The sequence below is a fragment of the Macrobrachium rosenbergii genome, chromosome 27 (assembly GCF_040412425.1).
Source record: "Macrobrachium rosenbergii isolate ZJJX-2024 chromosome 27, ASM4041242v1, whole genome shotgun sequence".
In the NCBI taxonomy this organism is placed as follows: Eukaryota; Metazoa; Arthropoda; class Malacostraca; order Decapoda; family Palaemonidae; genus Macrobrachium; species Macrobrachium rosenbergii.
This window is the reverse complement of record NC_089767.1, coordinates 22,942,510-22,968,865: the sequence shown is the minus strand read 5'-3', so window position 1 is coordinate 22,968,865 and position 26,356 is coordinate 22,942,510. Positions and strand designations below refer to the sequence as shown.

The window sequence follows — 26,356 nt, the reverse complement described above, 5'->3', positions numbered from 1 at the left end:
TGTGTGTATATCTAATAGATTTTTTATTTTTTTATATTTATATTTCTCATTTATGTTATTATTATCTAAATCTTCAATATTATTGTTTTGTCAGTATTTTTCACAAGGGGGGCATGTGCCCAAGTGGGCAACTCCCACCCCCCCTCCTCGATCCGCTGGTGGTTGTAGAGAATATCCAATGATGCCTCATACGGAAACCTACACCATGAAATGATGGCTGTGGTAATCATATTTTAAATACATATGTATATGTTATATGTATTTAAGCATTAAGCTACAAATGTCCTTTAATATCTCATTCGCTCTACCTCGGAAACAATATATTTTCATATATGTTACCCGAAGGGGAATTTTTTAGTTGATAATAAGTTCGTCGTCTTGGGGGCTCGAACCATGGAAGAAAAGAACTCAGGGCTACAGAGACGCGCATTAAACCACACACGGCCATCATTATATATAGCTATATATATATATATATATATATATATATATATATATATATATATATATATATATATATATATATATATATATATGTATATATATGTATATGTGTGTGTATGTGTATGTATGTATACATATATACACATACATACATATGTAATTAAACTGTAATTAACAAAGCTATCCCCTATATTGTATGTTCCCGTATGAAACATCATTGGTTATTCTCAACAACTTTTTCCACAAATTAAATTTTATCTTTATACGGAAATCAATGTTGCATGTTGGATTATCATTTCCTTGTTTTCTAGTCTCTTATCTCATAATGTCAAATCCATCAATCTTCTCCTTCTGTTGATATGGCACACCTGGAGGGCTTCTTTTTTTTTTTTTTTTTTTTGCTGTGTGACATACCGCCCCTATCATGAAATATTTACTTCCTGTTTCTCTGAATCCCTTTCATAAGTTTCTAAAATATATCATCAATTTTATTGTTGCTGTTCATGTTCTTGTAGTTAATAAATTGTTCTCTTTTTCTTCTATAATGGTTTTTTTTAATATTGCAATCTTTCAGAATCTTTAAATTCTTGCTGGTAACTGAATTAAATCTTTTTGTTCTGTATCCGTAAGAATACGTTCTTTGTATCTGTGGATCTCTCTTTACTGGAAATGGCAACTGTTAATTGAAATAACAGATTTATATTCTTCCATTTCCCATAAGGTTTATTTAAAACAGAACCTCAACTGTCTAAACATATTTAGATAAAATAAATCAACAATTTTCAGAATACCATCATCCTTATCCTGTTGAGTGGCTAAAATGTCACACTGGAGCTCAACAAAGGTCTATGGTTTCTGTATTTGGCAAAACTGTGAACTTCGCTTCCTTGCAATGTTGCCAGCATGGATCCTTTCAAGTTCAAGCGACCCACCATATTCCTTAGTTATGCCCCGTAGGGGATAGTGCAGTCAGTGCACCTCACGCAGTGCACTGTAGGCATTACTGAAGGTTCTTTGCAGCGTCCCTTTGATCCATAGCTGCTACCCCTTTTATTCCTTTCAATGTACACCCGTTCATATTCTCTTTTTCCCATCTTGCCATCCACCCTCTCCTAAAATTGTTTCATGGTTGGTGCAACTGGGATGTTTTCCTCCTGTTGAACCTTTCAAACTTTAGTCTCAATTTCCCTTTCAGCGTTGAATGACCTCAAAGGTCCCAGCGCTTGGCCTCTGGCCTGAATTCCACATTCCATTTTTAGTTGTAGTCCGTTTAATTCATTAGTTTTTGCCGCCACTTAGTTTCATTTTACACCTGATTTCTTTTTTCATGCGCTGGATTCATTCATGTTCGTCTCTGCTCTCGTTCTTTTTATTGTTCTTGAGAGCATTCCTTTCTGTGAGAGCGTTTTGGCCCTCATCAAAGGTAATAATGGCCTTTTGCCATGCTCCATGGGAATGTCCGTGAATTATTAATAGAATTAGTCAGACTTTTCTGTGGTATTTTTTTTACGTAACCCGAGACATTAACGAAGTATTATTATTATTATTACTATTATTATTTATATTATTATTATTATTATTATTATTATTATTATTATTATATTTACGCCCTCAAGTCCAAGTGAGAAATGCTAACCAATACAAAATTATTATTATTATTATTATTATTATTATTATTATTATTATTATTATTATTATTATTATTATTATTATTATTATATTTACGCTCTCAAGTCCAAGTGAGAAGTGCTAACTGATATACAAAATAATTCTTATTATTATTATTATTATTATTATTATTATTATTATTATTATTATTATTATTATTATTATTATTATTATTATTATTATTATTGTTGTTGTTATTATTATTATTATTAATGCAAGATGAATGTAGGGAAGTTATGTAAACTTTATCATTCCTTTATAAAGATGTCTTGTGTTTGCTTGTTCCTTAGACGAAGTCAGCAAGACCTAAAGGTCAGAAAATCAAAGTAAGGCGCACGATATTGGATATTGGAATAGGCCTACTGTTTTAGTTGAGAAGTGAGATAGACCAATTAGTTCTTTTCATGACCACTCAGGATTTTAGCATGTCCTAAAAAAGCTGTCGTTGCTTCGACTAGAAATTGTCGACGGTGAAGCCTCTGACTGTTAGTTAAAGTTAAAGTTAAAGTCCTCCTGGGTCTGTATAATCATAGGTCAGGCGCTGATCCCCTATTTCTTAGGCCGACAGCCAGTGGGGGGGACAGGTTCCAATGCCTGACATGTAGCCAGTGAGACGCTAGGCCGTTAGGGTTATAATAATTCAAATTCATTGCCCAGAGTTCAAGAACTATTGCCGAAAACTAATTACATTTTGTGGACTCAATAGCAAGAATATGAGCCTAAGAAACACACGGTAACGTCATGGAAATGTCATGACCTTATCAAATAGAGTGCCTCACTTTTTCGGCCTTTTGAGCAGCACGGTGTACATTCCTTATGTTTCTAGGTCACTGTCCTATGCTTTCCTGAAGGTTACCTATGAGGATGTGGCATGAGTTTAGGGAAAGGGCTTTTCTCCTACCCTTTGCTGTCAGCCATACGTTCCATCAGTATCTTTAACTTTAACTTTAACTTTAACTTTAAAACAGTCAGAGGCTTCACCGTCGACAGTTTCTAGTCGAAGCAACAATAGCTTTTTTATGACATGCTAAAATCCTGAGTGGTCATGAAAAAGAACTAATTGGTCTGTTTCACTTCTCAACTAAAACAGTAGGCCTATTCCAGTATACAATATCGTGCGCCTTACTTTGATTTTCTGAACTTCTCTAGGTCTTGCTGACTTCGTCAGTAACGAACAAGCAAACACAAGACATCTTTATAAAGGAATGATAAAGTTTACATAACTTACCTACATTCATCTTGCATTAATAATAATAATAATAATAATAATAATAATAATAATAATAATAATAATAATAATAATAATAATAATAATAATAATCTGAATTATTTTGTATATCAATTAGCACTTCTCACTTGGAATTGAGAGCGTAAACAATATTAATAATAATAATAATAATAATAATAATAATAATAATAATAATAATAATAATAATAATAATACTTCGTTAATGTCTCGGGTTACGTAAAAAAAATACCACAGAAAAGCCTTACTAATTCTATTAATAATTCACGGACATTCCCATGGAGCATGGCAAAAGGTCCCAATGCCTATGACACGTGGCCAGTGAGATGCTAGGCCGTTAGGATTATATATAATAATTCAAATTCATTACGCAGAGTTCAGGGACTATTACCGAAAGCTAATTACATTTCTCGGACGCAATAGCAAGAATATGAGCCTAAGAAAACACACGGTAACGTCATGGAAATGTCATGGCCTTATCAAATAGTGTCTCACTTTTTCGGCAGTTTGAGCAGCACAATGTACATTCCTTATGTTTCTAGGTCACTATCCCATGCTTTCCTGAAGGTTACCTATGAGGATGTGGCTTGAGTTTATGGAAAGGACTTCTCACCTACTCTTTGCCGTCAGTCATACGTTCCTTCAGTATCTGGTATTGGTGTTGCATTCATTGGTATTTCGTCCAGAGTAAGAGTTTGTTCTTCCTGGTTTCAAAGGGCATTGATGCGGGAGGTACTGTTCTTACTTTGAAGATGGGAAATTAAAGATGGTATTCAACTTCACGACTAGGAATGGACATTGTTTATTGATATCTATTGCTTCTGCTACTTATAGTTTGTTACCAAAGGATTCCTTGTGTATTATTTTGTCCTCCAAATGTCCAGAATGTTGGTTCACAGCCGTGGGAGCCCACATAATGCTGGATTATCCCTCCCTCTTTGCGATGAACTTACGAAAACCTATGAAGTCACTGTTGAGTGTCCAGCATAACAGCTGTTGAGCTTGACAAATCCCTTCAATACAGCTATATTGGTTAACTGTCCCTCGTCACAAGTTATGGCGACAGATGATACTTAAAGACAAGCAGTTGTCAAGGGCAGTGAACGTGGCGCCATGGGCAATTATTTTTTCATAGGCTGAACTTCTTCCTGGTACCAGCCTTGGTAAGTCGTTCTATGCTGTGAGATAATGTCGGTTCCTGTCCATGTGAGCGTCACAGTCAATGTGTTGTCTTGTATATCCACGGTTTGTACATTCTGCTTTCCACGAGTGACTGCTATACTCATTATTAGCAAGGAACTGTATAATACAGTCCAAATCAGCATGCTTTGCCTTTGTTGAGCTACAATGCACATTGTCTACAATGGGGTGCTTGCAGTCATAAGGGCAGTCAACTGAGACATTCAAGCAGTGGTGCACGTTATTCGCTTTTTGGTAAATTAACTTTGCTTTCATCTGTGTTTATCCCCAGGAATGGGAGGTGGATTTCCATACTGTACTATGCGATCACCAACAGCCTCAATTAATCTCTCCAGATGCTATTGAAAGGCACAGGGATAATACACGATGTATCCCGATTCGCCAGACTACAAATACCGTAGGTCCTTGGGATCTGCAATAACCTCAGTGTCCATCGAAATATCAACGACTATAGGAACCGGGAGGAAGAGTCGCGCCCTTTGAAAGCCACACAACAAACACGCCATCTACTCCTGACATTAACTCAACTCTAGACTGACAGTATGAGGCATAAACCACGCCCACTTCCTGACCCCACGTCACGCCCATGAAGGAAGCCCTGCGATAGGCATAGGGCAGCAACTTCAGAACATAAAAACAGATATGATAAAACATGAAATTGAAAATTCATTCCTGGAAATATCGATATCAGGCATCGAAACAGCTGCCGAATGAAGTCTGGTTGTGAAGGCTACCTGAAGAATAAACAGGGGATACAGAAAGATACAGAATATAAATAAAAATAGTCTCTGCTAACAGTGGCATCAACTTTTTATTTATGCTTGTGTGTGTTGTGTGTTCGTGAATCTAGTTAAAAAAGGAGAACTCCGTTTTTAGTTTTCGGTAAAAGAAAACTCTTGTGCTGGCTTTGCCTGTCCGTCCGCACTTTATTCTGTCCGCACTTTTTCTGTCCGCCCTCAGATCTTGAAAACTACTGAGGCCAGAGGACTGCAAATTGGTATGTTGATTATCCAGCCTCCAATCATCAAACATATCAAATTGCAGCCCTCTAGCCTCAGTAGTTTTTATTTTATTAAAGTAAAGTTAGCCATTATCATGCTTCTGCCAACGAGATAGGATAGGCCACACCGGCCCGTGGTTAAAGTTCCATGGGCCGCGGTTCATACAGCATTATACCGAGACCACCGAAAGATAGATCTATTTTCGGTGGCCTTGATTATACGCTGTAGCGGCTGTACAGAAAACTCACGCAATTTTTACTTGTTTGTTTCCTGTCTCAACGTTGCATCAAATATTAACGATGCTAGATATTTTGAGAATTCATCAAAAACTGAACATACAATATAAAATTGATGGACCTCAATAGAGTGCAATCGGCATCCCTAAAGACCAATGTATCATTCACTATTCGTCTTTACCTTATTGTCTGTCTTTCTAGAGTATAAATGTAATTTCTTATTCTTATTTTCGCTATAACTGTCAGATTTATGAACACTTCTTGTGTTTATAAAGGCGGACAAAATAAGTCAAATATAATAATGAAACACTTCGCTGATCTTCCTTCTAAAGCGAGTAGCAGCAGAATGAGAATCCAAAGTCTTCTTTTGTTTCAAAAACAAAAAAGAAGCTTTCCTCGTGCCTGTCATCATTCATCTCAGAATTATTCCATCTTTCATAATTTACGGATTAGGAACGGAACCGCGGAGAAATCTGTGGAATCTCACGGCCCGGAGTTTCATTCGAGTTTGCTGTGATTCGTTTTGATTTTTAGCATAAAAAGCCAAACACAGGGATAACTTCAGCAGCCATTCAGCGCTAAGGGAAGCGGAAAGAATGAGTTGGAGTGGTTGGACAGCGTGATATAGAGAATGAGGTGAAATACAAGGGTCTAAAGGTGAAATTGAGAGAATTCCCTGCAATTGCACCGTGAGTTAGAATAAAGCTGGAATGTAAGTAAAGTAAAAGGCTAAAAGGTGTGTGAGCTAGGGGCCGAAGGGGCGTTGCAAACACCCTTTACTAGTGCCTACAGTGCACCGCGTTGGGTCCACTGATGACACTATCCCTTAGTGAAAACAAAACATTGTTTCAAAGTACTCTTGACAACACTAACAAGTAAACAGAAGTAATTTCTTTTTAATACTGAATCTCCATAATCTAGAATGTAACACTAACCTGTAAATAGAAGTAATTTCTTTTCCATATGCTAGAATGTAACACTAACCTGTAAACAGGGGTAATTTCTTTATAATACCGAATCTCCATATTCTAGAACGGAACACTAACCTGTCAACAGGAGTAATTTCTTTTTAATATTTAAGTTCCATCTTCTTAGATGATATGGGTCTATGGCTGACTCAAGAAAAGCCACAATATTATTAGGCTCAACCCAACAGTCGCTAGGGGAATTCGTAATGAGAATTACCGCTCGCTCATTACCCGAAGTAATGTGTTTCATGTCACGGAGTATTGATTTCGGGGCAAAGAAGTAGAGTGTCCACGTCGTTCTTGCACTGATGTCCTGCCTTCTTTTTTCTTTCCAATTTTTTTCCTTTTTTTTGTTCTTTTATGAGCATAAATTAGTTTTCACTGGACTGCTGATTTGCTTTGGCCGTGATCCGATTAGCCAATAATGCTCATATATGTTTATAATAGTTGGTTTATATTAAACATTACCGCACCCGTACGGACAAAAATGGCTGTGAAGTGGGACGGAGTAGAGACAGACAGTTTTGGCCACTGGGACGTTACGTACCGTCCTGAATATAGGAAAGAAACACATTCATTCTCTAGCGCTTAGGGAAGCTTGGCCTTGGCTGAACGACGGCAAGGCCATGCCTTAGGGACGCTTCGTACCGTCGCGAAATTCAAAAGCACCTTCATTTTGCATGTATTTATTTTAGGGCCGATGTTCTATCGATACCGCACACAGTATGGATACCTATTGTTATATATATATATATATATATATATATATATATATATATATATATATATATATATATATATCTAATAATAGTAACCCATAAAAACGCCAATAGGTAGAAAGTTATTGCTATATTTCTGAGACCAAAATTGTAGAGGGAGACAGTTTGGTCTGAAATATAGCACAAACTTTATACCTTTATGTTTTTATGGTCTCTCCTGTCATTAGATGGATTTCTGTTTTAACAGAAAATATTTCATATATATAAATTTTTATATATATATATATATATATATATATATATATATATATATATATATATATATATATATATATATATATATATATATATATAGGTATATGTGTTTATGTGTGTTTATGTGTGCGTGTGTGTGACTGTGGATTAAATGATATATATAATGAAACAGAAGAAAAATAACAACAAATAGAAAGCAAATAAGTGGAATGAATTAATCCACAAAGTAAAGGAACTTTTTTTTATATCATTACAGCTTCTCTGAAACCTGCTCCTACAACAACATTCAGCGTGAATAGTTGCAGCAATATTTACGTTACCTTTATGATGTACTAACGTAACGAACTAATCGATTGTGTCAACAGAACATTCTAATATCAACGGAGGTCAAACACTTCCGTATATAACACGAAGAAAAATAAATTGATGTTCAACAAAAATGCCATCAACATTCTTATACCACCATTCACTTTAATACATTAAAGGATATTTATATATATATATATATATATATATATATATATATATATATATATTTATATATATATATAATTATTTGAAATCCTTGAATGTATTAAAGTGAATGAATAAGCAATACGTTAGTCCTTTAAAAATATTGATGCTATTTTTGTTGAACATAATTTATACATATCATATATATATATACATATATATATATGTATATATATATATATATATATATATATATATATATATATATATATATATATATATATATATATATATATATTATCATTTGGTACTAGACAAAAATGTGTCTGATTCAAAAAGGAGTACCACAGGTATATATAATTCTGTTATATAAGCGTTTAGGTGTTATGCACTGGAATCGCAATAACAACTGAAATCGATCAGATAATCTCAAAGTTACAAAACAGTTGTTACAAAGTCTGGGTCGCAGAAAAATTAACATGGTCGACGCAACCTAATCCGCGAGATATCAACAAATTTAGCAACTTCCATTTGCAAGCGTGAGCACGTGAGTTCTCGCGCCCCTGAATTTTGCTGAAATAGAAAAATAAATAAAAAATAATAATAATAATAATAATAATAATAATAATAATAATAATAATAATAATAATAATAATAATTATTTTTATTAATAATAATAATAATAATAATATTATTATTATTATTATTATTATTATTATTATTATTATTTTATTATTATTATTATTATTATTTTATTTTACTTTAATTTTTATTTTATTTTATTTATTTTATTACAGAAAAAATAACATGCGCATATAAAAACATATTTTGCTTTAATTATTCCTAGGCATCTCGTACCCCTTAGGAACCGGCTTCGCGCGTAATAGATGCAAAATTTGAAGAATTCTCCATCAGCTTTTCTAGAAAACATTTTTAGATTTTAGTTTGCGACAGAATCCAATATGGTCGCCACGTCACGTGACTTACGACAACAAAACTATAAATTTCAGAAATGCCTGCATTGTACCGTAACATCTCCCCAACTTTCATCGAACCGTTTTAATTTTCTGTAAAAGAAAACTATTGTGCCGGCTTTGTCGGTCCGTCATCACTTTTTTCTGTCCGCACTTTTTCTGTCCACCCTCAGATCTTAAAAACTACTGATTCTAGAGGGCTTCAAACTGGTAAGTTGATCATCCACCCTCCAATCATCAAACATACCAAATTGCAGCCCTCTAGCCTAAGTAGCTCTTATTTTATTTAAGGTTAAAGTTAGCCATAATCGTGCTTCTGGCAACGATATACGATAGGCCACCACCGGACCGTGGTTAAAGTTTCATGGGCCGCGGCTCATACAGCATTATACCGAGACCACCGAAAGATAGATCTATTTTCAGTTGCCTTAATTTACGCTGTACAGAAAACTCGATTGCGCCGAAGAAACTTCGGCGCATTTTTTACTTGTTTGCTTCAGACCTTCAATAAGATAGGTCATTAGGATATCAGTAACAATTATGAAGAAGAATAAAAAGAATAAGTTCGAAAACAGTAGGTCTAAAAGTCTATCAAGAAGTGTAAATGAACATGATTATATTGTTATATGCAAATGGAATATTGCTATTTTGTTTTAATAATCCTGGACATAAATATTGATGTTTTCTTAACATGAGAGTTACACCCCATAGGGGGTTAGTGCTGTCAGTGCTCCTCATGCAATGCACTGTGGGCATTACTAAAGGTTCTTTGCAGCGACCCCTCGGCCCCTAGATGCAACCCCTTTCATTCCTTTTACTGTACCTCCGTTCATATTCTCATTCTTCTATCTTCCTTTCCGCCCTCTCCTAACAGTTGATTCATATTTTAACTGCGAGGTTTTCCTCCTGTTACACCTTTCAAACTTTTTACTGTCAATTTCTGTTTCAGCACTGAATTACTTCATAGGTCCCAGCGCTTGGTCTTTGGCCTAAATTATATTCTCTTAACATGAGAATTTCATCAGATGTACTTTTATTCCAAGGTAAACAGTGAAACAATAGAACTCTGCCTTGGCTACGAAAACTGCATGGCCTTGAAATGCCATGATGTTATTCTCATGACATATTGGTAATAGATCATTTTGGTACAAGAGCGTTTTGGTAAAAAAGCGTTTTGGTAAAAATCATTTTGGTAAAAGAGCGTTTTGGTAAAAGATCATTCTGGTAAAAGAGTGTTTTGGTAAAAGATCATTCTGGCTAAAAGAACATTTTCGTAAAGGATCATTTTGGTAAAAGAAAGATCATTTTGGTAAACGAACATTTTGGTAAAAGACCATTTTGGTAAAAGAAAGATCATTTTGGTTAAAGGAGCATTTTGGTAAAAGATCATTTTGGTAAAAGAACATTCTGGTAAAGGAACATTTTGGTAAAAGTTCATTTAAAGGATCATTTTGGTAAAAGATCATTTTGGTAAAAGAACATTTTGGTAAAAGAACACTGGTAAAAGAAAATTCTGGTAAAAGAGCATTTTGGTAAAAATTATTTTGGTAAAAGATCATTTTGGTAAAAGAACATTTTAGTAAAAGACCGTTTTGGTGAAAGAATACCTGGAACTGGATCACGGCGGGTAAAAATAAATTCTGAGACATCGTCCACTCAAGCTCGATAACAAGCTAAGCTTAAGTATTTATAAAGATTTTTTTTATACCAGAACCACAGCATTTTTTTACGCATCCGAGCTATTTATATCTTCTATAACCCCAAGATCGTTTCTTTTTGAAAGTGTCTGAAAACTTCAGTTTTATTCTACATAGGTATGTCTAAATGTGCTGAAGAATGCAATTTCTAGTTTGAATTTGATAAAATTCTGTACCAACAGAAATGTATGAAATATTCAATTATATTCTACACAGGCATGTTTAAATGTGCTGAATACAATTTAGATTTTGAATTTGATAAAATTCTCTAGAATACAGAAATGTATCGTATTCTACATAGGCATTTCTAAATGTACCAAAGAAAACAATTTCTAGTTTGAATCCTCTCAATTCTTTAGAATAAAGAACTGATTTCCAAGACTGCCTCGTGGAACCAAAAGATTTCACGGAACCGAGTGATCAGGTTTTAATGTCAGCTTTCATCCTAACATTTGTGGAAAGGTCATCAGTGAAATTCCTGTGATAGCCTCGCATTGTGAGTGTGAGATGATGTATAATAGATCTCAGGAATAAGTTCGAACTCTCTTTCTCAAGATAGCGAAAGAGATCAAGGAATAACCTAGAAAAGCGGCGGTGAGGAAAGTTGAGTTACGAAGGAACGAGTGCGCTGGATTACTAATGTGAAAACAAATGAAGAAGAATCTGCTGCATCTAATAAGGCTGCAGCATATTTCATTTTGTTTTCACAATAAAGGATATTAAATCTAGGGATGAAAATCAGCTTCACAGAAAGAGAGGAAGGCTAAAAGTTATTATTTTTCGTATAATTTACAGAAGGATGCAAGACAAGGGTGATATTAACAGTAAGTCATATATAAAATGAAGAAGAAGAGGTTTGAGATAAATATCACAACAAGGTCAGTTACAGAAACATGAAAAAAGTAATGTTTTAGAAACATTTGAGATTCCCATTGTTTCCTTTCCCTGATAAAATAATAAGTCACTTATCTTTCAATATATGTCTATAACCATTTTCTCTACCTGTCTGTTAATAAATATCATATCAGACCAAAATGTTCATTTGTGTTCCCTCTTTTTCTTGTCACGCGAAGGTGGGTACCGATTGATTTTATTACTATTTGTAGTTTCAATCGCTTACTGATGTACGGTCAGTGAGCGGTTTATGTGAATGGACATGGAGCAAGGGTTTTTGCAGGGAAAGCTACAGTTATTAAATCTTCTATGATAAGTTTGATATGCTAGAATTCTCCCTGGTGGTAGTAGTAAAACTAAAACGCCTGGGATGAAACGATTCCTAATTCCTTTCTAAACAGAGATAGCCTTTAAGAGCCCAGTTTCCTAACTTTTTTATGATTTCAATCATTTACAGAACTTTATTCTGGTATGATAAGCCGACAAGTAGATGAGACAATTATATATCCCTAGATGCAGGTATTAGGAACCACAGAAACTGTTCACAAACAAAGCTGCTCCTGGTATAAGAAATGAAATGAATGGTGACAGACACCTCCCCATCTTCGAAGGACCCCTAGACGACGTGTGCCAGGTGCAAAGATCAGTAGACTAAACAGCATTCCTACAAAAGTTAGCAGGAATTTAAACGCTAAAGAATGCTGGAAGTCCTATGAGCTCCTTCGTTTTGTTTGAATACCAGAATTGATATCTGCCTTCTTCAAGAGAAATATTAAGCAGTATTGCAAAATATTCAGCGATTAATTATACATAACTTGATTCAGGGGTCGTCGCAGAAGTTTGTATGCAAACAACATCTAGATGAGCAAGTCAGTTGGCCTTTATTATAAGATGACGTATGCCACAGCTACCAGAGATGAAAAAAAGCATTTTAAAGCAATAATACGGAAGGATTTATCCATTATCACTTTCCAAAAGAATACATCACTTACTTTGACCATAAGTTGCTCGAACCTTGTGTCATTCTCTCGCAAAACGTGACGGTATAGGATACGACATTTGGGAACAAACGGAATTCCAGCCTAGAATAACTTGCTTGTCCAGCTCACAACTACAACCACTTTCCAGTACCGTAAACCAAGAACTCTGTACTAAAATTCCACCGGAATGCTCAGTAGATGACCTGAACAGGAATGACTTTTCCATGACCAATGCATTCGCCCTGGGACAAGATTCGCGTCTTAGTGATGTGGCAAGTGATCTTAAAAAAAGAGACTTGCAAGATAACAGGAATACGAGATTGTTACTCACTGATGCCTGTGAATAAAAAGAAAATACTATGAAAATACTGTTGTACAATTAGGAGAAAAATTCTGACCACGTAAAACCCGCCAGCTACTTGGCGTGCACATCAAAATGAATGGGTCACTGCTATACCGCTGCTAATAATCAGATGCTACGTTTGCTGTTGCAACGAATAAAACGAAAAGCTATAAGCATAACTCCAGCCTTTCCCATCAGCCAATTAGAATTCGTGATATAATTTATATCCCATATTGTCACTCTCATTTTCTCATAATAAACTGCGTCGATTTTTATTATCAGTTACCTCCATAACCGAGTCGCTTGTATAGAAAATGGAAAATATAATCCACGATACAACTGTTGGAGTGAGGCTAAAAATATTTTTTTAAAAAAACTTGAAACGTTCATTTAAAAAATTTAATTCATATAAAAGAGTCACTCCTAAAACACGACTCAGAATATTCCGTCTTCATTTATTAGCATTACCAAGATATTTCACGTTACTACGCTGGAAGAGAGACGCTCAAACGCCGTGCATATTTCGCTGTACTTTATTGATCACGTAATCAAGCTTACGTGCGAAGGGAAAATATTTCATCGCGGCAGTCATGCCATTTTATCATCGCTGCGTTCTCTCAAGTATCCTAGTTTCATTCCTGCTCTTTATTCCTGCTCTTCATTCCCAAACGTAACTTCCATTCATAATGTTCTCTCTCACATACTATCGAGACAATGTAGCATGTTTCTTCGGCATGTAATTACGTCAAATCATAATCGTTACGATCTAGAGTCCCCAGGCGCGGCCAAATGCTGTGAAAAACTGGAAGTTGACAGGAATACGTACAGATAGAAGTGTCTGCTAAAGACAGCGCACTGAGATGAACGTATGCTTAAGGATGGAACGTATGCTTAAGGATGTAACGTATGCTTAAGGAAGGAACGCATGCTTAAGGAGGGAACGCATGCTTAAGGAAGGAACGTATGCTTAAGGAGGGAAAGTATGCTTAAGGAAGGAACGTAGGCTTAAGGAGGGAAAGTATGCTTAAGGAAGGAACGTATGCTTAAAGAAGGAACGTATGCTTAAGGAGGGAACGTATGCTTAAGGAAGAAACGTATGCTTAAGGAGAGAACGTATACTTAAGGAGAGAACGTATGCTTAAGGAGTGAACGTATGCTTAAGAAGGGAACGTATGCTTAAGGAAGGAACGTATGCTTAAGGAGGGAACGTATACCTAAGGAAGGAACGTATGCTTAAAGAAGGAACGTATGCTTAAGGAAGGAACGTATGCTTAAGGAGGGAACCATGTTTAAGGAGGGAACGTATGCTTAAGGAGGGAACGTATGCTTAAGGAGGGAACTTATGCTTAAGGAAGGAACGTATGCTTTAGGAAGGAACGTATGTTTAAGGAAGGAACGCATGCTTTAGAAGGGAACGTATGCTTAAGGAGGATAGAATTCGGCCGAAATTTCACCTTATGAAACCTCAAAAGAGAATGTAATGTTTTATGTTTATCACATAATACGCAAATGCAGTTATATCTGTTACTTCTTTCTAAAGAACACCATTGTCTATGGAAGCTTGAATTTCAAGTCAGTGGCCCCTGTGGGCTTGTTCCATATGAAGAGAGTTTATCTTCTGAATAATAATAATAATAATAATAATAATAATAATAATAATAATAATATCCATGCGGATGATTTCTGGTAGAATTATAAAGAAATTAGAAACTAGGGACTAATCATACAGACAATACAAAACTATTAAAAAGCTACACAATAGTATTTCCCAGATAGCTTTTAAACAATCAAAATTCTGCTTTATTGAATGGTTTCCTTCAAGAACATTTAGCTTATTCTGGAATTCAAACTATTATTGCAAACAGTCTGCTGCAAAAGTGAAATTCGCCCTAAAATTAATTTCCCGAATAATGAAAAGGAAGCTATTTTTCTCATTTCACTACTTTAGAGAATTGGGTACACTAGCGGATTCAGGGAGGGGGGGTGCAGCTGGGCACGTATCCCCTCCCTCTTGAAAAATAATGACAAAATAATAATATTGAAGATTTAGATATTAATAAATATAAAAATGGGGAAAAAATCTATCATAGAAATAATGATAAAATTGAGACAAAAATAATAATAGTAACAATAATAATAATAATAATCTCAATGATAATAATAGTCGATTCGGTATTTCCTGATAGAACAGGCGATTGCTGTCCATTTCACACACACACACACACACACACACACACACATATATATATATATATATATATATATATATATATATATATATATATATATATATATATATATATATATATACATAATATATATATACTGTTTATATATATTATATATATATATATATATATATATATATATATATAATATATATATACTGTTTATATATATATTATATATATATATATATATATATATATATATATATATATACAAGTATATATATATATATATATATATATATATATATATATATATATATATATATATATATACTGTATATATGATATGAAAATTGGTGGCCCCATGAAATTTTTCTGGATCAGCTAGTGAGTGGGTATAAATATTATATAGGGCTTCTAAGTTCTTTATGCTTAACTAGATATTTTCAGTAGTGTAATTCAACAACATGACTTTTCAGTTTTGTATCTACTAACGTATGTGACTACATTGTTTTTATTTTATCAAGGTATACGACTATTCTAGGGCTTGGGACATATATACCTTTATACAAAACATTTGCCATTAGCATATAACATTTATATTAGTCGACTTGTATATTTGTACAGCTGGGAATTATGTGGGAGAGAACATTTTACCAGTCATGAACAATAAGTAACACGTAGTTTAGGCTCACTGATTGATCCCTGCACTTGTTGGCACATGCTTAGAGTGTATAAAGAAGTTGATCTTTCTCTCTCTCTCTCTCTCTCTCTCTCTCTCTCTCTCTCTCTCTCTCTCTCTCTCCATAAACGCACACACACACACACACACACAGTATACACATGTATATATATATATATATATATATATATATATATATATATATATATATATATATATATATATATATATATATATATATATATATATATATATACATATATTATATATATATATATATATATATATATATATATATATATATATATATATATATATTAGTCTTTCTTTCTCCCTCTGTCATACTCATCCAATCATTTGTAAAGAGGGTATCATTTATGAATATGGACATAATGTATGTGTGCATGTATTCATTTAATAATCAGGTGATGAATTTAATTTTCTAAAACTATAACTGAAAAACTAATCTTTGAAAACTCCACGACATGATATTTTCGTAACTGTGGTCTTCGAGTTGAACCAGTTCATGTCTTTCAGTGAATGTACATGTCATTCAGACTTCAGGGATTCCTGCTTGTGATAAGCATCTGAAAACATGAAGCTTTAGAATATTTTATATTAGAATCTCCAGATCTAAAAATGAATGGTCACTCAACCGTTAATGAGCAAGAAATGATGTTAAAAATACATGTTCAAAATACGAAGTTTTAAGAAAACAACAAACATTATCCGTCATATATTGAGTCTAGTGTCTTTTCACTTGGTTGCTGCAAATTCGTCTGAAACACTGATGATGTTTTGTATACATTTCTCGACATACTAGAGTTCATTTTACTTGTAATTTGGAATTCATTTGTTACCTTTGCTAATCTACCAAATGATAACAGTTTTTTTTTAAACTTCCCTTTACCTGACTTTTTCGTCATACCTAATTACCATCGTCTATTATGTCAGGGACTTTTCAAACTTGTCCCTATTAAAACGTTCCGTAAGTTCGTATAATTAAATGCTGCCGCCTTAATAAGACTGCTCACCGTAACGGGGTAGTGCCGTCAGTGCACCTCATGCGGTGCACTGTAGGCATTACTTAAGGGTTTTGCAGCGTCCCTTCGGCTCTTAGCTGGAACTGCTTTCGTTCCTTTTACTGCATCTCTTTTCATATTCTCTTTCTTCCATCTTACTTTCCACACTCTCCTAACAATTGATTCATAGTGCAACTGGTTTGAGGTTTTCCTCCTGTTACACCTTTCAAACCTTTTACTGTCACTTTCCGTTTCAGCGTTCAATGACCTCATAGGTCCCAGTGCTTGGCTTTCGGTCTAAATTCTATATTCAGTTCAATTCAGTTCAATAAGAGTGCTGCTTCCATTAACATTTTTAGAACAAGAGGTTTCTCACTCATAGGCAAATGCAATTATATTTTTTTCAAACATCAAGGAATCACTGACGTACAACCTGACCTTCTATCCAGACTTTTTCATAAATTTCCTTTAACAAGTTTTGATATCATTTGAAAGAATTAGTAGTTGCTGCAGATAAGTCAAATATGGAGATGTCCAATCGCGTATTTTTAGAAAAATGACTATACGGCAAGCAGTTGAATTCCTTGATATACCCTTCCGGGAGTCTGTCAGAAGACAGTTGCATAAACAATAGATTTATTAATATGCACAGAGAGGCTCATTCATATCTAAACAATTTTTCATTTATTCTTTGATCTTTTTCGTGTATCTGTGTGAGAGAGTTTCCCAAAGAACTTAAGTTATTCGTGTGACCTTGGCCGCCTTATCCCGCCCCCACCCCCACCCCCACCCCCACGACTCAGTTTTTTGATATGTCAGTTATGTGGAATAATTAAATCTTCTTTCTGCTCCTTTGAATCATATCTGGAAGAAAAATCCATATGAAAAATTGTATGCACGTGCCTTATTATCTATTATACGCTTGGATAAAACACGCCTATATTCCTTTATGGACTAACATTCATTTCTGCTTTATAATATCTTAAAAAACAAGTAGGTTCAAGAATTTAGGTTAATTAAAATTATTTAATAGATGGCGCGAGATCTTTAGATAAATTTCCTATTATTTAACAATGTTTCTATATAGATAAATTGTCCAGTAACGTTTTTAAGTTGTAAATGCAGAGCAATTAGACAGAGTGCAAAGTTGATGGACAGAAGATCATAAGCGTCCAATTTTAAATCATTATAGTGTCATTGTAATTCACGATTGATTTTCATATGCTTGGTAGTAATTCTGATGCTCAGTTTCCTTACTTTTACTTAACTAAACTAAAGGAAATCAGACGTCTAATAAAAAGTAACTTAAGAGAATCCTGAAGTTTCCACTTACCCTTGAGAATATAAACGCTCCAAGTGCCAGGTATCCCACCAGGACAAAGAGCAGGAGTATGTGAACAGGTAGAAGGATTAAGGATCCGCAGGTAGCCGTCCTAATTTTCGTGCAGCAATTAGCACAGCACCCATTTCCTGTCATGGTATCCTCCAGTGCTTTGTCCTTCACCGGAACCTGAGGTATGTTGGGCCAGAGGGCGATCGTGTGGATCGGCTGCTGCTGTTGATACTTGTACTCTCTGTTGGGGGAGCGAGGCGACGGAGGCGAAGAAGGGGAGGGGAGGGAGTCGTCCGAAGGGCTGCTCTCTGACGAATTCGCTATCAAAGGGCGCGTCAGCGCGTTGCAGCTCCCCCCAGCGACTGCTGCGCCCTTGTCGCAGGTTTTCCCGCCGACGAATTTGTTGCAAGCTCTGACGTCGACCAAGTTGCTGAGGAAGACGTTCTTGGGCAGAGAACCGTTGGCCATATATTTCCGACTCTTGGATGGCAGATGCGTCGGTTTGTGGTTGAACTTCGGGCCGCTGAGCACCGCCGGTAAGCTCGAAACACTGGCACCGTGCCTGCGCAGGCACTCCAAAGGCAAGGACGAGCTCAAGGGATCAATCTGACCAGGCCCTACGCCTATCTGACCTCTAACACCGCCACTAGCACCACTGCCTGCTCCTCCAGCGCCACTGCTACTTGCTAACTCTCTCACATTCACACCGCCACTGACACGACCCACCACGGCGCTCTTCGATCTAGAGCCGCTGCCACCTGCGCCGCCCCCAACTGCCATAATTGCACCTGCCAGGGATCTCGTGCCAGTCCCCGTAACAGTTGTTGCTGTCGCCTGCGGGTTCGGGTTCACCTTCGGCTGGAGACGAAAGCGAAGGTGGTGGCGTTGGTCCAAGTAGGCGCGGTCTATCTGCAGGAGATGAGGACTCCCTCTAGACCTACCTGAGTGCTGGTCGGTTCTCTCGAATGCGTAATGGCCTTGAGAGTTCAGAGAAGAGGCCTGAAGGGCCGAAAGACCAAGGCCTCCTCCCGCAGTGCTTACGGAAGGCACGTTGGACGAGTAGGTGTTGTTTAAGATCGGGGAATCGAGAGGGGAACTCAAGTTATGAAGAAGGCGGCCATTGTTAGGCACCAGGATGGCGCTTGGGCCTGAGGAAGTGGATCTCAAGGGCCTCCGGTCATCCATGTTTCTCCTTTACGCCTCACACCTGTAAAAGGAGGAAAGGTTAAAAAGACAGTTTCTAGAGTGACTTATCATAAGAACGTCGAACGATACAATTCAGCATATACTTTACGAAATATAAAGTTTCATTGAGCTGCAATGACTTTATCTCTCTCTCTCTCTCTCTCTCTCTCTCTCTCTCTCTCTCTCTCTCTCTCTCTCTCTCTCTCTCTCTCTCTATTATATTGAAGAGGAAACTTACTAACAGAAAAACTGTCTGTTTCATTACAGTTTAACAAATTTGATAAATATCTGTCAGTAAGTTGTCTTATGTGAGAGTGTGTGTGTGTGTGTATATGTATGTATATATATATATATGTGTGTGTGTGTGTGTGTGTGTGTGTGTGTGTGTGTGTATGATTACAGAAAATCTTAGCAACATGATAGAGGGTATTTTTTTTAATCAAAAGTATAAATCGAACTCCAAAACCAGAATAGCTGTTTGGTAGATCCTACCTTTAACCCAAAATTTTTAAGCAGACTTATCATGAAAGCTTGAAAAGTTTGTTCTTTAGCTCATTACTTTTAAGTATCTTTGCTATTCTTGATATCAGAGTGGGTGTTGTTTAGATAAACATTCGTCCCCGAACAATTCAGTTCAATTATATTGCTTTAATTTTGCAATGAGGATTTTCCATACTGAGTTTATTTTGTAATGCAAAGGAATGTCCAACTCGCAGACTTTTTGATTTCTTTAAGGACCGATTCTATTTCACAGCTAATTTAATAAAAGATGCGACTTTTCAATTGCCTCATTCTTGGTCTGACTTCGATCTTTCTTTCGGGCAAGATAAAGAAAAAACATCAAAAGGGTCAATAAAAATATAAGTAAAAACTTTCGTTGATTAGTCCAGAGCTTCGAGAAAGTTCCTCAGGTAAATTAAGTATACCTTAGTTTAACCAGACCACTGAGCTGATTAATAGCTCTCCTAGAGAGGGCTGGCCCGAAGGATTAGACTTATTTTACGTGGCTAAGAACCAATTGGTTACCTAGCAACGGGATCTACAGCTTATTGTGGAATCCGAACCACATTATAACGAGAAATGAATTTCTATTACCACAAATAAATTCCTCTAATTCTTCATTAGCCGGCTGGAGACTCGAACTCGGGCCCAGCTAGTGTTAGCCGAAACTCTGCCGACTCGCCCAACGAGGAACTAGTTCCTCAGGTGCATGTCAGTACCAAGCACTGCCTTACTTGTCAGAAAGAAGAGGTCAGCAGGTCAGCAATTTTTTCAATAATTCTCCTTCCATCAAGATTACTTATGGATGTCCTAGAGCAGTCATTCCAAAAGTGGGTGGTGTCGCCCCTGAGGGCGGTAGAAAAATCTAAGGGGCCAGTGAACAGAAAAAAGGGATGGAAGGGAATAGCAGTGTGTCAACAGAAACATGTGAAACTTTGTCTTTAGAGAGTTTGTATTACAAAATGCAAATTATGAATGCTTAGGCAACAAGTGTACTTCACTGAGAGGTAAAGTTAACACTGCTATTCCATTGGTTGTCATTTGGATGTGGCACATCAGTCCTTGAACTATTTACATGTCGAGCCATTGTACTTTGAAACAGGAATATGATCCTCAATTAATAACAAATAAAAATGTGCCAAAGTTTCTTCGGTGCAATCGCGTTTTCTGTACATCGTACAATCAGGCCACCGAAAATAGATCCATCTTTCGTTGGTCACGGTATAATGCTGTATAAGCCGCGGCCCATGAAACCTTTAACCACGGCCCGGTGGTGGCATGGTCTATATCGTTGCCAGACGCACGATTATGGCTAACTTTAACCTTAAATAAAATAAAAACTACTGAGGTTAGAGAACTGCAATTTGGTAGTTTTTTAAGATTTGAGGAATGACAGAAAAAGTGCGAACGGACAGACAGAGTCGGCACAATACTTTTCTTTTCAGAAAACTAAAAAGTAAAAGATAATAAATGAACTTCAGTTAATAAATGAACTTCAGCTTTCCAGGCAATATGAAAGGGTGGGCATTCGATATTTTTATGCCTAAATGACAAAAAATCTTCGTTTTTTGCTAGCAGAGAACACCTTAGGGTAAGTGAATTTTAGCCTAGAAAAATTTATGCAGGATATCTGATTGACCGTTGGTCTACTGACTGCTTAAAAACCTCTCTAGTTTCCAGCGAACGAAGCTCCACTTAGTGATTGTGTTATTTGAATTATCATTCATGAACGACCAGTAAACTTTATCATTTTTTTTATTCTTCCATTAGAAAGATTCCCACACTAACATGCAAAAAAAAAAAAAAGAGTGTTGCTCTCTTAAACCGCGTCCGTAAGGAGCACTTTACTTTTCAAACAAGTCCCCGAAGCTGTTTGAAATCAGGAACAAAAAATAACCGACGATGTCTCTCGATAAGGAATCTGTTCATTGGTGTTCCGAAAGAATGAAGTATTGATTTCATCCAGCCGTGGATCTATTATGCTTTGTAACAAAGGACCCCGGCTCAAATTGCCCGAGGTCGCATGACAGTTCAACACAATGGAGCAGCAATTGAATTACTCTCGCTATTGTATATGCTGACTTTTCATGTCGTTAGTCAGATCATATGTTTAATTATATTAATTGTTAACCTTCCTCCGAGAAGTCCCGTTTACTTAATGAAATCTGAAGAATTTGCACAAAGGCTAATCTTCTACTACATTATAATTATACTGAAAAGGAGTAACAAAGTGAGTTATAACAATAATAAATTATCCTGCAACACTATGTTCAATTGTGCACTCTAATCTAAGCAATGAACTTGAACCAGAAAAAATTTATATAAAATAGAGCCATATGAATACAAGTTTTGCTTCGAATTTTCATGGATAAATGTATGAACACATACATATGCACATAGTGCACATACACACACACACTATATATATATATATATATATATATATATATATATATATATATATATATATATATATATATATATATACAGATAAAAACGCACACGCACACACACACACACACACACATATATATATATATATATATATATATATATATATATTATATATATATATATATATATATATATATAGATATACAAACGCACACACACACATATACATATGCATGTGTATATATATACAGATATAAATACACACATATACACACACATACACATACATATATATATATATATATATATATATATATATATATATATATATATATATATATATATATATATATATATATATATATATATATATATATATATAAATAATTTCTTTCGTATGGCTTTTTCCTTCTTTCTTGCGTTCATATGTAGAACTTGTCGTTCCCGCATAAAAAATATTCAAGCTATCACTCAGGTATCAGATCAACGCCGAGGTTTCTTCGTTTTTTACTTAAGTCCCTTTGTAAAAAAATTAAAAATAAAAAAGAAAAACTAACGGTAACGTCAATAGCTCGCTTTTCCAAGGTTAAGTGCTAAAAAAGTAACATTTGAACGGAGCGTGACGAATGCGTTATTTATATATGAAGCATGTTGACTTTTCACTAAATGCTACGTGCCTTGAAAGGTCTCCGTGAATGTACAATTGGCTTTGCGTTTCAAAACCAGAAATAGTTACTGTTGCCTTAAGCAGGAGAGTTTAAGATTATGAATCTGACCCCCTGAATGAAAGTAATCGCACAAAGTAGCACTATAAGACAAAGGGAGAAGACCTGATCTTTGAGTATAAGAAACCACACAAAGTAGCACCGTAACGCAAAAGAGTATAAAAAACCCCACAATATAGCACAATAAAAAACGACTCAATGTAGCACAATAACACCATACAATATAGCACAATAACACAGAGTGAAAAAACCTGACTCTTTGAATATTGTGCTACAATGTAGCACAATAACGCAAAGTGAAAAGACCCGACCCTTTGAGAATAAGCAATCACACAAAGTAGCACAATAACACAACGTGGGAAGACCTGACTCTTTGAGTATAAGCAAGCATACATTGTAGCACAATAACGCAAAGTCTAGAAGGCTCGGCCCTTTGAAAATAAGCAACCACACAAAGTGGCACAATAGCACAAAGTGGGAAGACCTAACCTTTGAGTATAACCAAACGCACAAAGTAACACAATAACACAAAGTGAGAAGACAGGCCGCCCCCCCCCCTCCCCAACCAAAAAAATTACTAAAATAGACAAAGCAAAACAAAAAAGATCTTGGATATGTAGAAATGGATTCTTGTCATAAAGCATTTCATTAGCATAAAAAATCTTTAAAAAAAAACATGAAGAAATCATCTCAAGTAGAGACGAAGTTTACGATGCGACGCGTTGAATTATGTGGTCATTTTTGCTCATATTTCAAGCAAAAACCGACTGACCTCTGTGAAAGGTCATTGGATTTCAATTAAGCGACTTATGGGGGTCGGGTACAGGGAGACAGAGGTTACTGTAGATACAAGTGAAGGGCTTATCCGAAAAGACACTCATGAATACTAATGAATAAAAAGGAGGGATTGGGAATGCAGCATATTAGATTTATAGTACATAATCACGCGTTCTACTAGAAAGAGTCTCGGCTTTGACGTTCTCTCTCTCTCTCTCTCTCTCTCTCTCTCTCTCTCTCTCTCTCTCTCTCTCTCTCTCTTTTCTCATGGCACAAAGTCACGCGTTTCTCATGGTATCACAAAGACCTCTCTCTCTCTCTCTCTCTCTCTCTCTCTCTCTCTCTCTCTCTCTCTCTCTCTCTGTCTCAACATCACTGTGTTCAAAATGAGCAAGGTTGGTATTCTTAGACTGTTCACTTGATTCTCTCTCTCTCTCTCTCTCTATCTCTCTCTCTCTCTCTCTCTCTCTCTCTCTCTCTCTCTCTCTCTCTCCACTCTCTCTCAACATCACTGTCTCTCAAATGAGCAAGGTTCAACATCACTGTGTTCAAATGAGCAAGGTTGTTATTCTTAGACTGTTCTACTTCAGTATTCTCTCTCTCTCTCTCTCTCTCTCTCTCTCTCTCTCTCTCTCTGAACTTCTCTCTCTCTCTCTCTCTCTCTCTCTCTCTCTCTCTCTTCTCTCATCTCTCTCAACATCACTGTGTTCAAAGTCAGTATTCTTGTTCACTTGAGTTCCTCTCTCTCTCTCTCTCTCTCTCTATCGTCATTCTCTCTCTCTTCTCTCCCCTTTCTCTAGCACTCTCTTTTCTCTCTCTCTCTCTCTCTCTCTCTCTCTCTCTCTCTCTCTCTCTCTCTCTCTAAACATCACTATGTTCAAATGAGCAAGGTACAGCATTCTTAAACTGTTCTACTTCAGTATTCTCTCTCTCTCTCTCTCTCTCTCTCTCTCTCTCTCTCTCTCTCTCTCTCTCTCTCTCTCTCTCTCTCTCTCCTAAAAAGGAGGAAGAGGGACCTAGGTTACTCTTCATTACAAAGCAACAGGGACCATTGATCCAAGCTCCCCAAACCAGTTGCCAGTTGTTGCTTTTTTCTTGGTTTTGTTTTTATGAAAGACGAATCGTTGCATTAATAACAATGAGGCATTCGGTGATTCATATCCACGTTTCCTTCTAATTTAGTCGCTACGAGTACTTGTGATTGTAGTGTACTGGGTATAGATGTACAGGTATAGAGGATGTACAGATATAGACTTCTTTCAGAGGTAGGTACGCAGGATAGATAATAGACTTCTTACTTTCAGAGGTAGGTAGGCAGATGAACAGATAATAGACTTCTTACTTTCAGAGGTAGGTAGGTAGATAAATAGATAATAGACTTCTTACTTTCAGAGGTAGGTAGGTAGATGAACAGATAACAGACTTCTTACTTTCAGAGGTAGGTAGGCAGATAATAGATAATAGACTTCTTACTTTCAGAGGTAGGTAGGTAGATGAACATATAACAGATAAATAGATAAATAGATAACGTCTTCCTTTCAGAGGTAGGTAGGCAGATGAATAGATAATAGACTTCTTACTGTCATTGATTATGAATTATATTCATGAATAGTTCACGAAATAATAAGGCAATGTATTGAACTGGTTCTGGTGATTAAAAAATAATTCAGTTTAGGTGTAAGAATGTGAATATTTTTGTTGTAAATTAAAGAGCATTTTACAGGTTAACAGTCTTAGTAGTTAACCAAGAAAAATAAGTAATCAAACCAATAGACAATTCAAAAGTAAAACTGAAATGCACCTCACTATGGAAGTAATTTAATTCTTTAGTGAGTAATATAGCGATATTTACCTATTCAAAGCTGTTTATATATTTTCTTCATCTGGTTTAGATATAGATATAATGAATACCAAGCCCAAGATCGCTAAGTAAAGGGTTGTGGACCCCTTGGTATGAGGAATCCCATCTATATGGTAGATAATCATCTTCTCTTGAAACAAGTGTCAGACAATTTATTCCATTACCGTGGGATACAGTAAAGAAAAATTATACCATTCTCGTTACTCTGCACGGTGTGAAAGTACCAAAATGGCCGTACATTTTACGTGAGACGAGCACCAACCCTGACCATTATTCGGGTTGGTACGTAAGTGAAACGACTTATCACTCAGCCATATATATATATATATATATATATATATATATATATATATATATATATATATATATATATATATATATATATACATATATATGTATGTATGTATATATACACCTTCAGTGTGCTTTAAATCGAAGCCTTAATCTTATGTCCCCTATGTTTTTAGCGGAGGTATAGACTTTATTTAGCCTTAAGTGGTACATATTTTCACCCTGTGTATTAAAATTTTAAGGTTATTCACGGCACTTCTTTTTATACTGCTCTCTTTCATCTATGCATTCTTTTAAAGACGAATCAAATTCTTATAGATCCTTGATAACGGTAAA

General features: G+C 35.8%; 1 protein-coding gene across 1 annotated transcript in view; it reads right to left on the bottom strand.

Moving 5' to 3' along the window:
* LOC136853495 (uncharacterized) overlaps window positions 1–26,356 on the bottom strand; it is a 96,016-nt gene that overhangs the window by 29,303 nt on the left and 40,357 nt on the right. Inside the window, exon 2 of the mRNA XM_067129148.1 lies at window positions 18,287–19,493. Within this exon, the coding sequence (XP_066985249.1) occupies window positions 18,287–19,471 (1,185 nt within the window). The 5' untranslated portion in view covers window positions 19,472–19,493. The remainder of the gene's footprint in view (window positions 1–18,286; window positions 19,494–26,356) is intronic.